The sequence below is a fragment of the Penicillium diatomitis genome (genome assembly GCF_028827545.1).
Source record: "Penicillium diatomitis strain IBT 30728 chromosome Unknown utg000002l_segment0_segment0, whole genome shotgun sequence".
NCBI lineage: Eukaryota > Fungi > Ascomycota > Eurotiomycetes > Eurotiales > Aspergillaceae > Penicillium > Penicillium diatomitis.
This window is the reverse complement of record NW_026623174.1, coordinates 2,811,910-2,824,157: the sequence shown is the minus strand read 5'-3', so window position 1 is coordinate 2,824,157 and position 12,248 is coordinate 2,811,910. Positions and strand designations below refer to the sequence as shown.

The 12,248-nt window shown below is 51.8% G+C and overlaps 5 protein-coding genes across 5 annotated transcripts; 2 read left to right on the top strand and 3 right to left on the bottom strand.

Moving 5' to 3' along the window:
- Nucleotides 1-531: 531 nt before the first annotated feature.
- N7539_002065 (endoplasmic reticulum-Golgi intermediate compartment family protein) lies at nucleotides 532-1,970 on the top strand (the record flags this gene model as incomplete). Its single annotated transcript, XM_056931668.1, has 3 exons — nucleotides 532-619; nucleotides 793-1,371; nucleotides 1,447-1,970. 3 exons carry the CDS (start codon nucleotides 532-534, stop codon nucleotides 1,968-1,970), a joined length of 1,191 nt encoding a protein of 396 aa, XP_056793699.1.
- A 426-nt stretch (nucleotides 1,971-2,396) lies between these two features.
- On the bottom strand, nucleotides 2,397-4,561 carry N7539_002064 (uncharacterized protein; the record flags this gene model as incomplete). Its single annotated transcript, XM_056931667.1, has 3 exons — nucleotides 2,397-3,656; nucleotides 3,722-4,438; nucleotides 4,505-4,561. 3 exons carry the CDS (start codon nucleotides 4,559-4,561, stop codon nucleotides 2,397-2,399), a joined length of 2,034 nt encoding a protein of 677 aa, XP_056793698.1.
- A 669-nt stretch (nucleotides 4,562-5,230) lies between these two features.
- Nucleotides 5,231-6,298, bottom strand: N7539_002063 (RNA polymerase III-inhibiting protein MAF1; the record flags this gene model as incomplete). Its single annotated transcript, XM_056931666.1, has 2 exons — nucleotides 5,231-6,187; nucleotides 6,293-6,298. 2 exons carry the CDS (start codon nucleotides 6,296-6,298, stop codon nucleotides 5,231-5,233), a joined length of 963 nt encoding a protein of 320 aa, XP_056793697.1.
- Nucleotides 6,299-7,270: 972 nt separating this feature from the next.
- Nucleotides 7,271-8,182, bottom strand: N7539_002062 (AP-1 complex subunit sigma; the record flags this gene model as incomplete). The annotated part of the gene is made up of 5 exons (XM_056931665.1): nucleotides 7,271-7,303; nucleotides 7,513-7,860; nucleotides 7,919-7,978; nucleotides 8,078-8,111; nucleotides 8,172-8,182. 5 exons carry the CDS (start codon nucleotides 8,180-8,182, stop codon nucleotides 7,271-7,273), a joined length of 486 nt encoding a protein of 161 aa, XP_056793696.1.
- Nucleotides 8,183-9,182: 1,000 nt separating this feature from the next.
- Nucleotides 9,183-11,624, top strand: N7539_002061 (uncharacterized protein; the record flags this gene model as incomplete). The annotated part of the gene is made up of 1 exon (XM_056931664.1): nucleotides 9,183-11,624. One exon carries the CDS (start codon nucleotides 9,183-9,185, stop codon nucleotides 11,622-11,624), a length of 2,442 nt encoding a protein of 813 aa, XP_056793695.1.
- Nucleotides 11,625-12,248: the final 624 nt, after the last annotated feature.

Genomic DNA, 12,248 nt, shown 5'->3' with positions numbered 1-12,248 from the left:
CGCTTTGTCTTTCGCTATTAACGACCCTCCTTGCATCTCCCCCTGGACCCATGGCTGTTTGATACCTGAGTTTAATCGATTGTACATTTTGTCCCGATTCAATCTTTGCATATTCCCGGGAGGACATCTGCCACTCCGGTCAAACTGAGGCGTTTTTTTTTGGACAAGCTCGTCTGGCTTTGCATTCACGCGTATATTTTTTTCGACTTGTGAAACAGCTTTGAGTAGCTCTATCGCAATATTGTTGCTGTAAAATCGCAACTCAAACTCTAGATTTATCATGCATCCTGTAAGACTTCAGTGTCAATGGACCGGTAGTGGTCTCTGAAGGAAATGCTGCATATCCGGAAGTTACGTAGTTTACTGGCCGGTATTTGCTCACCAACTGGCCGATCATGCGGCAATCGGGCTACTTGGCCACATCGCCTTATCTAAGTTCCTGGCTCCACACCTCAAAGCATTCCCCAACTTTCTTGACCTTCGGTGACAACTGTCTCCCTTCATGTCGTTGTCGCACGTATAGAATTGAAAATGAATGGGTATGAGCCTAAAGGTCTCGATGAGGACGCCTTTGGGGACAAGGGTACACAGTCTGGACTGAAGACCTTTGATGCCTTCCGTAAGTCTTGTTTACCCAGATTGTATCCTATACTCGGCAACACCAGCGCAGCACAGGGACCAGAAACCCAAAGTGATCATTGTTCGTCGCTCATGCGGGCGCAGTTTGTCTCTTTCGTTCGCTCAATTGAACGTGCTCTCTTTACTGACCTAAAATTTGTCTCTTCTTATTAGCCAAGACCAAAGCGTCATACACGACACCGACCACACGCGGTGGGCAATGGACGGTGCTGATCCTTGCAATTTGTACACTCCTCAGCTTTAACGAGCTGCGAACATGGTGGCGTGGCACGGAGCAACACCAATTCAGTGTCGAGCGGGGCGTTTCTCATGAGCTCCAGCTGAATCTGGATATGGTCATCCATATGCCTTGCGACACCCTCCGTGTCAACATTCAAGACGCTGCAGGTGATCGCATCCTTGCCGGTGACCTCCTCCAGCGCGAAGAAACGTCCTGGAAGTTGTGGATGGACAAGCGCAATCACGGCTCGCATGAGTATCAGACTCTAAATCATGAGGAGGCCGATCGACTCAGCGCGCAGGAAGCAGACGCACATGCACACCATGTCATTGGCGAAGTCCGACGCAATCCTCGGCGGAAATTCCCCAAGGGTCCCCGGATGCGCTGGGGTGAGAAGGCGGATGCTTGCCGGATATATGGAAGCTTGGAAGGAAACAAGGTACAGGGTGACTTTCACATCACCGCGCGTGGACATGGATATCGTGAATTGGGCGAACATCTGTCGCATGAAGGTCAGTGTCGCACTTCTTTGACTTGGCGGACATGCTCTCTGGTCAATTCTGTCGTCTTTGAACTTTGACTGACAGTTTTTCGGACGCCAGTTTTCAATTTCTCCCACATGATCACCGAGCTATCTTTCGGACCACACTATCCTAACTTGATGAATCCACTCGACAAGACCATTGCCGAGACCGAGAACCACTATCAGAAATTCCAGTACTTCCTCTCCGTCGTGCCAACGCTTTATACAAAGGGTAGATCTGCCTTTGACGCCTATACACGCGATCCATCCTCGCTCGCCGTTCGAAAGAATCGCAATGCCATCTTCACCAATCAATACGCGGCGACCAGCCAGTCTACACCTATCCCGGAAACCCCATACTTGATCCCGGGCATCTTCTTCAAATACAACATCGAGCCGATCATGCTGCTAGTCAGCGAAGAGCGGACCGGATTCTTGACCCTTTTGATTCGAGTCATCAATACCATTTCTGGTGTGCTGGTCACTGGTGGCTGGGTCTATCAGATCTCGGGCTGGGTGGGCGAGTTCATGGGGAAGAGACGCAGACAGAGTGAGGGAGTTTTGACTGGAAAGCATTTCTCGGATTGAGGGGGGTGATACGGTTTGGCATGTGTCCTAGATCCTGACCATTTAAGCTGGAGTTTGATTTGATTTTGCAATTTGAGATTCAATCTACATTTCGAGTGCCTTGAAACTGTTCGATTCCATGTGCCTAAGGGGCATTCCATTGCCTCTTGGAATGTCGCGTGACTGGTGCTAAATCGTTGTAACTTTTCAGTATATTGTCGAACCTCGCTCCCATGCTCAGGCTGCATGGAGATAAGGACAGCCCGCACTGTAGAATCTTCAGCATCATTCGGGGTGTGAGATCTACAAGCAATACCAACCAGCAACGTGTTATAGGTTAGCGTCAATTACAAAGTACATCGTTTCGGACCCGCCACCTCGATTTCGAACATCGTGATACTTGTCATTGACCGATGACGACGAACCATTAACCAAAAAGTCGCATATCTAAACCTCAAAGATCTGACCCAAGGCCAGCCCCGGTCCCTCTGCACCGGCGCGGCTATCCACAAGATCCAAGCGCCAGCCCTGCCAGTCACGTAACTTGCGTTTAACCTCACGAACCCACTCCACTCTCTTGCGTGCCTCCTCTTCAGCTTGGGCACGGGCAAACTCAGCCTCGTCAAACTCATCCTCCAGATTCTCCTCCGAGAGCAACTCCAGACTACCACGAGTAGCAGGGCCATGCGGGCGCGGTGGGTTGCTCGAGCCCGATCGCGCACGATTACCACCTGCAAAGGCGGCCAAGCCGCTGGATATTACATCGGTGAACGAGGAATGCTGCTGCTGCTGCTGTTGTTGTTGCTGCTGCTGCTGCAAGGCCATGCTTCGACGCCGAGAGTGGTCAGGTCGACCACCGACCAGGTCAACATCATCGAAGGCGTTGGCGCCAGGATCACCAGTGCCCGACAACTCATCGTCCGCGTGCTGTTGTCCAACTAGCTCCGAGCGTCTCTCTTGCCAAACGCCGCGACGCAAGTCGAAGTTCTCGCCTTCGAGTTCACGAATTCGACGCTCTAGGCGTTGGCGCTCTTCATCTTCAAGCTCATCGAGTGCGTCATCATCCGTACCACCGGCATCGCGCTTACGCATGCGATCAAGTTCCTCATGTAGACGAAGATTTTCACTTTCGACTGTCGCTAGCTTTTTTCGTAAGATGGCAGTCTCTTTTTCCGCCTTTTCAATCTCGCGTAGGCGAGTCTGATGCCGAGTTTCGGACTCTTTGTGCAGATTCCCTAGTGCCAGCAGTTTCTTTTCCAAGGTCTCGATTTTCTTCTCGCTTTCGGCTTTCTCACTCTTCAGCTCCTCGACTTCGCGCTCGAGGGACTTAATCAACGTCTCGGTCGATGTCTTGTCCACGCCTTCCTTCACGGCTTTTTCGGAAGCGCGATTCAATGCTTGTTTGGTGTCATCGAGTTCGCGATGAGATTTTTCAAGAGCCTCTTCCGCCTTCGCAAGCTTGCTTTCGAGAGCGGCAACTTGTGTTTCGTGTGAATCATGTGAGGATGTAAAAGATGTTACTTGAGCGCGCAAATTCGATATCTCCAGCTCCATGGACTCAATTGTGGCGGACTTGGACTCCAACTGTCGTACGAGATCTGCTGGCGGAGATTGCGAAGGTGGGGGTACTGAGACGCTGGCATTGCTGCGATGTGATCGAGATTGAAGCTGTGAATTTTGTCGTTGGAGTGATGCGACCTCTTCTTTCTGCCGAGGTTGTCAGTCAACTGTTATACGCCAAATCAGACGTGCAATATTAAAGACCAACGTACCAATGCGTCAATACTCGCGACCTTCTCCTCTGCCTGTCTCAGCTTTTCCCTCAACTCTGCCCCGTCCACACTAGCCTCTCGCAGATCTTCAAGTTGATCCTCCGTCTTGCGCCAGCGAGCGGTAGCATCCGAAAGCTCTTTTTCGAGCCTCCTTCGATCCGCCTCCAATTCCTCGATCTTCGTTGACTGTTTCCGAAAGACCTCGTGAACTGACTCGCCATCTCCTGTGAGAGGAGGCAAAGGATGCGGGGGTGATTTCAGAGCAGGTGGTGATGGACCCCCTTGAGATATCGACGATTTTCGAAATGATGATGATCGAAGCTTTGACTGAATCGATAGAGAGGGTTGGCGTGCGTGCCCAGCTCGAGGGGTATCTGTCTCCAAGCGCGCAGGTGGTGATTCCGTCTCGCCTTCAGGTGACGTGGGAGCCGGCGGCATCGGCTCAGTATGTGATTCACCAGATTCTTGTTCGTCGTCTGAGACTTTCTTAGAAGCGTCCTCTGCGGGTTGCTCTGTGGTCGCGATGTCTGCGGGCGTCTCTCCTTGTGGCTTCTTCTCCGCGGGGTTTGCCTCCGAGGGAGCAGCTTCGGTGGTTGTTTCGGGCGAGGCATCTGGCGTAGATTCTGACTCTTTGGTGTTCTCTGTCTCTTTGGCAGCGTCTGGGGCGGTCGAAGCTTTTTTACTGGCCTTCTTCTTTTGTTTCTGAAGCTGAGCCACCTGGAATGTTGTAAGAGTGTCAGCCCATTAGTCGCAATGACTATGTAGACGGCAGATATGACGCACCCTTTTCTTAGCGGCGGCCAGCTTCTCGGCCTTGATGCGCTCTTCCTCGTCAGCCATGATGCAGTATTCAATAAGAAGTGCAACAGATGTGAGTCTGTCTTGGGAAAGTTGACTTGGGACGAAGAACGGACAGCTTTCCCCAATACATGGCGCACGGGCCACCCCCGAAGTACATTCAATACTGGAGCACGGCTGGTCGGAAGGTATGAACGTCAAAGGGTATCAGCTTCGTTCAACGAATGGTCCAACTCAAGTACCAGCAAGACATGCAGAGGCTCTCCTGAGCGGCGCTACTTTCTTTTGCGTAGTTCATTGCAAGTCAACCCTGCACGATTCAATGCCAGCAAGGGAAACATTTTTGAATCCTAAGAGGAGGGTGAAACAAGCTTAATCAAAGGTGGTATTAGAAACTATTCAGAGCTATTGAAAAATGGCATATCCCCAAGTCACAGGAGACGGCTAATGGCAATCTTCGTTACTGGTCACGTCTCGCATCGTGACACTTGTAGAATGGAACCGGAGAGCTCCAGGGCGCGGTGCTTCACGTCTCGTGGCCCCAAGGCCCCAAGCCGAAAAAAAAGAAACAAGCCAAACGTAGGCAAAGTGATAATTGATGAAAAGAGAATCGCCGATCAACGGGATCTGAACGAAGTGAAACACAAGCGAACTAGATAAAAAGCAGAATTGCCAATTGAAAGAAGAAAAGGGAATCACGAACGGCACACATCAAATTTCCATCATCTCCACGAGCTCTTCACTCATCGCCCGCACCATACCCCTGCTTCCCCGACGGGAATGATTTTCCTCGTCACTGTGGATATATTGATCGTCATCTTCCAGGTTTTCAGCGCGATGCAGCGATGACTCTGTATGGGCTCCAAACCAGTACCGGGCTCGCTTGCTGGAGCTCAGATCTGGGGTCAGGTACCCATCGTCGAACGTGCGCTTGCCGATCGAAGTTGAGATGAGTTCGTTATCTTCGGGAGGCGTGTGGCTCAAGATTGGGATCGCACGAAGGTAGAGATAGCAGACTCGCTTACGTAGCGGATTGAAGAAGAAATAGTGCAAGCTCCAAATCGCACCATCATCGGCATCAGAAGGGTCTTCTTCGGGAGAGTACGAGTAGAGGGCGCACTCTTTCAGTGACATGTGCTCATCGATACTCTGCCACATCCGAGAGCCCCACGTGGTCGAGCCGGAGTTGTACGAGCCCGGAAGAGTACCCGGTGATGAAGGAGACATGTCTATTGACTCTCGAGGGCGAAGATTGAACAATGTGGAGTTGACTGTGTTCATCACGCGTTTGAGGTGGCGCTCCCGTCGAAAATCCGTAGGTCTTAGCACGTGCGAGAAGTCGTAGTCTGAATGGCTCGCGTTGAGCGTGGCGATGAGGTAGGCAAACGTACGGCGGCTGGAGTGCTCGCTCAGAGGGCCGAACGGGCTTGATCGCGACAGGTTCAGTGTCTCGGCGGCATCATGGGCATTGGGTGGAGACAAAGAAGCCGACAGGCGAAGGATGGATTCGTATTGAGCCTCCAACGACTGTTCGATGTGATTGTACAGTTTCCGGTCGGACCGGGCGGCCTTGGTGGTGTACAGGTCGCAACCTCCGGTGATGTGGCAGTCTGCGGTATCGAAATTCAAGGAACTCGTGATATCCTCAAATTCAGGGAGCGGTAAGAACTGAGCATTCGGATGGACACGTTAATGGTCACGTTAGATCGACGATGGCGTGATGAGCCGTATCATGGCTACCCCCACGGCAATCGAGGATTGACGAAAACCAACCTTCATCTTGTAGGTAGGAAAATGACACGACGACAATCAATCGATGTAGCGTGAGCTTCGGGTTCAAGAACGCGCTGAAATTGATCCGGATGCGCAGTCACCTCGCTGGCGCAATGAAGTGACGGTGAGATCACAAGGAGCGGTCGCGCCGGAGACGGATATGGGGCCGATCGGCGATAACCGTAACAAAGAGAGATAAGGGGAATTCCGGGGAAGAGCGTGCCTCCACGACTCAGTTCAGGATGAAGCCGGGGATGTTCGAAGAGTCCAGAAGTGTCTCGTCGCAGGCGGATGGACTAGAGAAATGAAGGGTCGATACAATCTGCCTGACCCGATCCAAAAGGCAGGGGGAGGGGACGAGGGAGCATGAGTTGCGATCGAAATCACGTGTTGGGATCCGGGGGGCCAGTGAAATGGCGCAGTGACCTCACGGGCGGGCCAGACCTTGGGTGATCCGGTCGGATTCGGATTAGAACTCCCAGTGCCCAGCGATCATACATCTCGTGGGGCAATCTGCGTAGAATGAGTGGCCGGAGGATCCAGCGTTCATCCGGCTGTTGGTAGACTGCATCAAAGACGTAAAGAAGCAAAGATGAAATGAAAGCAAGACTTGCTGAGCCTCGGTCGGAGGGCAGAGGGGGGCATTCTCATTCCAGTCAGGCCAAGGCTAGGGTCGGCGGCAGACAACAGGTGGTCTGAGCCAAGCGTCCGAAAGCGGGCGGATTCAGCTTGCCTCATAACATGTCATAATCCCACACGGTCCAGATTGCGTGACATCTCATCCGAGTCCTGACAAGCCCACCACGAAAGGAGGATTAGTAAATGAAATAGTGCAGGGAAGACGCTACGCTTCACGGATGAAAAAGAAAATGTCTGAAACGACGCCATGTCGAAAGTCACAGCAAAACCAAACTCCCAACCCCCAAAGCAAATTGCCAAGTATACGAAGAACAAAAAGAAGATAGTGGGTGCGAATCGCTACATGATCTTGGTGACCACGTCTTCCTCAACCTGGGGGCGAGGAGCATTAGCCCGATTGCGCCTGGGGATGGAAAGAAAGCCGCACAGGGCCCATGGGAGAAAGGGAGAGGGAGAGGGAGAGGGAGAGAGACATATGATAGCCATGCGCCGACGGAGGTTGATCGCGTGTTGTTTGCGCCAACTACCGCGAAGGGAAAGCGTGGAAGGGCAATAAAGAGAGGATGCGGTCAGTAACTTACCTCCATGTCTTCCAAGCTGTCCTGCTGACTGATGCATCGAAGCACATTCTTCTTGCTGCTTTCTTGCATCTCGCCTGCAAGTAAGAGCTCGTCGAGGATAAAGTAGGCTTTCTGGAAGTTGAAGATAATGTCCAACTCGCACACGTTTCCGTAGTACTTGTCCATCTGTTCCACGTAGCGATGGACGATTTCCAAGGTGATCAATTCATTGTCGGTCGATGCGCAGCCGGCGATGAAGAACAGGGATGCATAGCGGCGATAGACAACTTTGGAATCTGGAAGCAAAGGATTGCGGTCAGTAAACTGCTCGCTGGGGACTGCAAGGATCGCGAAGCGAAAGTTGGGTACCTTTATATTCGAGAAAGTTGCACATCCGCGTCCGACGTGAGAGCACAAGTTGAGTCACATCCTTGATGATCTTCGCTTTCTCCTTGGGTGACAGGGTCGTGAACCATTTGGCGAGACGCTGAATGAGGGAAGAATTGGGTAAGCAAATGTTGAGGGGGCGCAAATCTCAAGACGGTCGATGGGATCGGGGTGGGTGACGAGGGGGCGAGGGACGTACCACTTTGCCCTGTCGGGACAACAGAATCAGGTAGCTAGATCGTATAGATATTAGTATAGGATATTCGTATCTAGTCTGATCTGCATCGCCTCACCTAATGGGCATGTTGAATGATGTAGTTGGGGGGTGGTCGAGACGATTGAAGGAGAATCGTGAACAATCAGGAGGATGCAAGTAGCTGTCCGAGGGTTTCGGAGATGACGGGCGGGAGCTTCTGGAGAAATTCTTCTAGTGGAGCATAAGGGAGCTGCCCCGCTAATGAGCCCTAATCGTGAAAGATCCGGACATGAATATGGTGAGTAGGGAGGAAGCGAGTCGATCAGTTCGGCATGTGAGCAATGAAAAGGGAACCAAACGGCCGCTTTAGCACAGATGAGTCAGGCCGGTTTGAACCTCGATGATGGTGAGATCTTGTTTCGCGGCGCCGGCAACAAGCGTTGATGTACCTGTCGCGACTAAGCAAGTACCTCTCGCTCTCGGAATCAAGCTTAGAATCGGAAAGTACGTACAGGTACTAACTGTTAAAACAGCACGAAATCACTAGTAAATAATCGAGAGTAGTACTACTGCCGTTGTATTCTCGTAATCCAGATTTTATATACAATACTAACGAAAGCCATAGCTGCTATTCACAGTTTCACAGCAGGCTCAGTACCGTACCGTCAATCGGACTGAGTACCTGTGTCTGAATTTGTCGTACAATTCAAGCATGCCCAGACGAGTCCACCCCAGATATTGACCAAGGCGCCTGTTCAATAACAAGTCCCGTGATGAAAGAAAGCCTGAGCACAGTTTGAGACATGTCGACAAGCGACCGTCAAGAAACATGCCCTGAACCCTGGTGGGCGAGAAACAATCTTGCCTGAAAGCCGAAACATGGAAGTGGACCGACCTGCCAAGAGCCCAGACTCGGAAAGCATACTCCGGCCTCAGGCAACAATATCCGTCCCAATGGGTCGGGCCGTGTTCTCACCGCCTGCCTAAACTGTAATCATCGCATCAATTTTTGGAGCAAGCAACTAAGCGCATGGTATCTCCGATATCCCGACGCGTCTACCACCTCAATTTTCCATGCCCGGAACGAGTTAGAGGGTTTACATTCCTCATGCTCTCGCGTGGCTGCTCATGTCTAAGAAGGCCTCTGTCTGCCGCCTTGGATGCTCTCGCGGCTAGCCCCGATGAGCCTCTGCTCTTCCTCTACCCCCGATGGGCTGCCTCGGCAGTTCGCCGAAGACGCCCTCTTTCTACCGTCCCAAGGACTTCACCCCTCCGACTCGAAACGCGAATCCCATGCAGCGCAAAGGTGCACACAAATTCTGGCGGGAACAAAGGTAGTCGCCATCTTTCAGTTCGCGGGATCGCTCATCATACAGCCTCAAGTCGGATCGAGGCCGATCCCAATGAACTTGCAGATGATACAAAAACCGAAGATGGTCAGAGGAGCGATGTACAAGTCAAATTAGGTTCGCCAACGTTGATTCACACCCAATCCAGCCCGGAACATCCAGCGCCGCCTTCATCTCAACTCAGCCGCGTCGTCGAGCGAGCAGGCAAGAAGCCGAAGCGACAAGAATTTCTCGAATCTGATCCATGGCCGATGACACCGGGCTCTCGCGTCCGTGTACCCAAGAATCTGTGGGAACGAAATTTATCGCCTCGCAATCGGAGGCAGATTCGGTACGGGGAATTCATTCTTGCCAACGAGAATCGCGGGGGAATACCCCCCGATTCAAAAACATGGCTTGACATGCGCGATCTTTTGAACTCAATTCAACGTCAGGTCAAAGGTGTCAATCGAAGGGGTACAAAGTTCAAAGAGATGCTCGTTCCCGAGGAAACCGTCGCCCTCCTGGCGGGTGCGACCAGTCCAGGCAAAGCCGCCGAGGAGAATATGTGGCATCTGCCCGTCCGTCATGGATGTCTAGTGCAAGTGTTACCGGCAGAGAAGGGTGATGGTATCTATCGAAAGATGGTTCTTCATGGCTCAGAAGGTACACTGGAAGCAGTTGAGGAAATGGTCAAGCGACAACAAGAGCGACAAGCAAAGGGGGATCCACTTGTCGAGATTCAAAAACCCCCTGTACCTATCGTTGCCTCGACCCAGAAGCTTCGCAAGCTGAAGCGGCCCGTACCATTGGTTCGTGCAGTGTGGACGACACCGCATGACGATCAACAACCGCTCGACATTACGAAAGTCATGGAGCAGAGCTCTACAATCTCGTCCGTGAAAGACTTCGCTGATCATATCGAGGATCTGACTTCTGCGAAGATGACGCATCCCGTTAGAGCAGCTCGACTGGAAGGCCCGACTGCAATCCCTCTCCCAAGACGAGTGGCAGAGCATATTGGTCGTTTGTTTCGACGGGACTCTCTCCGCAAGTCCTTGTCGACCGCTGCTCTGAATAATGCCCTCCGATATCTCTACAAGTACGAATTCCTTCACATTGCCCGAGATGTGTTTGGTGCTGCAGAGTATCTAGCCACGGTAGATTCATACAATGTCCTGTTGCGGTCCGCGGCCTTGCGACAGGATCGTCGAATGTTTGAATTTTTCCTGCAAGCTATGGCCAAGCGTCGAATTAGTCCCAATTCAGACACTTGGTTGGTACTGCTGCAAGCCATGCTCACCCAGAAGTCCAAAGCTGCTATCATCAAGGAAATGGCAAAGAAGGGTTATATGAAAGATATCAACACCACACGCAGCGCCTTGCAATTGACCATTTCTGACTCGTTCTTCGTGCACTTGGAAGGGGGTCAGGATGTTTATAGCTTCTTCGAGCTCATGGTCAAGACGAACGGGGCCGACTGGTTTACTGCGTCCCTATTGAGCCAGATGTTGAACGTGACTGTCCGACTCAAGAATTACTCCGCGATGCAGGAGTTGCTCGACATCTGTGACAAATACCGTCTCGATATGAACAGTTCTTGTCTCATGCAAGTCTTGCACATGACCTCGGATGACATTTTCACCGCTTTGGAACATACGCTCAAGATCATGAAGCGATCGAGCTTCAAACTCAATCGCGAAGCTATGTCCAAGCTTTTTTCAATTGCGTTTGACGGCTTCCACTACAATATATGCCGTGTTCTCTGGCATTATGCTTGTCTGCAGGATCTCGTGACCCAGGACATGCGCAATCTTGTTTTGGACTCGCTTGTCCGTAATGCCTCTCTGGAAGCGTCCTCGGACGATATTCGCAAGATCTGGCATGTCTGTGCTGGAAAGGTGGTTATCCGCCGTGACTCACGCGCCAGGTTCAGAATCCAGCCGGAGTACCTCCAGAGACTCCCCTCTGAATTCCATGAGAATCCCTTCCTCTACTTGGTGTCCGGCTACAAGAGCTTGGGTCCTGAGCGAGCTCTCCAGCTCCAGCTTGCCAAGATCTTTGTCAATCGTGATGTTCTAACCAATTCTCGACCCAAATTCCCCTTGCCTCTCATGCTGGAAGCTGCCGCCGTCATGGATCAGGAATGGCGCGGCAAGCCATGGCCTTTGGCATGGATGCTGCAGAACTCGATTGGTATTCCAACCACGAGGCAGGTTTGAATGGTCAGCAGTGCTCTGCCTCCTACTCCCCTCCTTCTCCGGCCCCTTATTGCTTCTTCTGCTTTCTCAGCGTTGTGCATAATATATCCCATTTCACGATTCTGAATATCGTCCCGACCATCACCTTGATCTCACTCTTGTACCAACACTTCTGTACATCAGCAATCTCACCTGTATACCACCAGTCACTAGAATATAGAAAGAGCCGCGACCTATCTCCGTGACGGGCCTGTTCACATCAGACCTCAACGTATAAGTTCCCTCAGTCTCGTTTCCTTTCCGTCCAATTGGCTTACGACGCGTGCGGTCCGAGCAGTGTCGCTACTGAGCTTGACTCAGCAGGGGTATGCCGCACCGTCGAACAGCAACCATCAGCCCTTTGCGCTGCATTCAACACCGTTGGAAAGTCACGCTCGCGCTACGGACGATGGATCTCGGACATCGGGGCTGTTGATGGGCACGGCCCTCGTGGTACCTTTTAGACGCAACGAGATAGAAACGTGACAAATCTTCAATGAGCGATACCATCCATTTAGAAGCAACGAGAGGGAAGCGTCGCAAATCCTCAATTACCGTAGCGAATATGATCCATTTTCTCGTTGCCATTAATCGCGGAAAATTGCA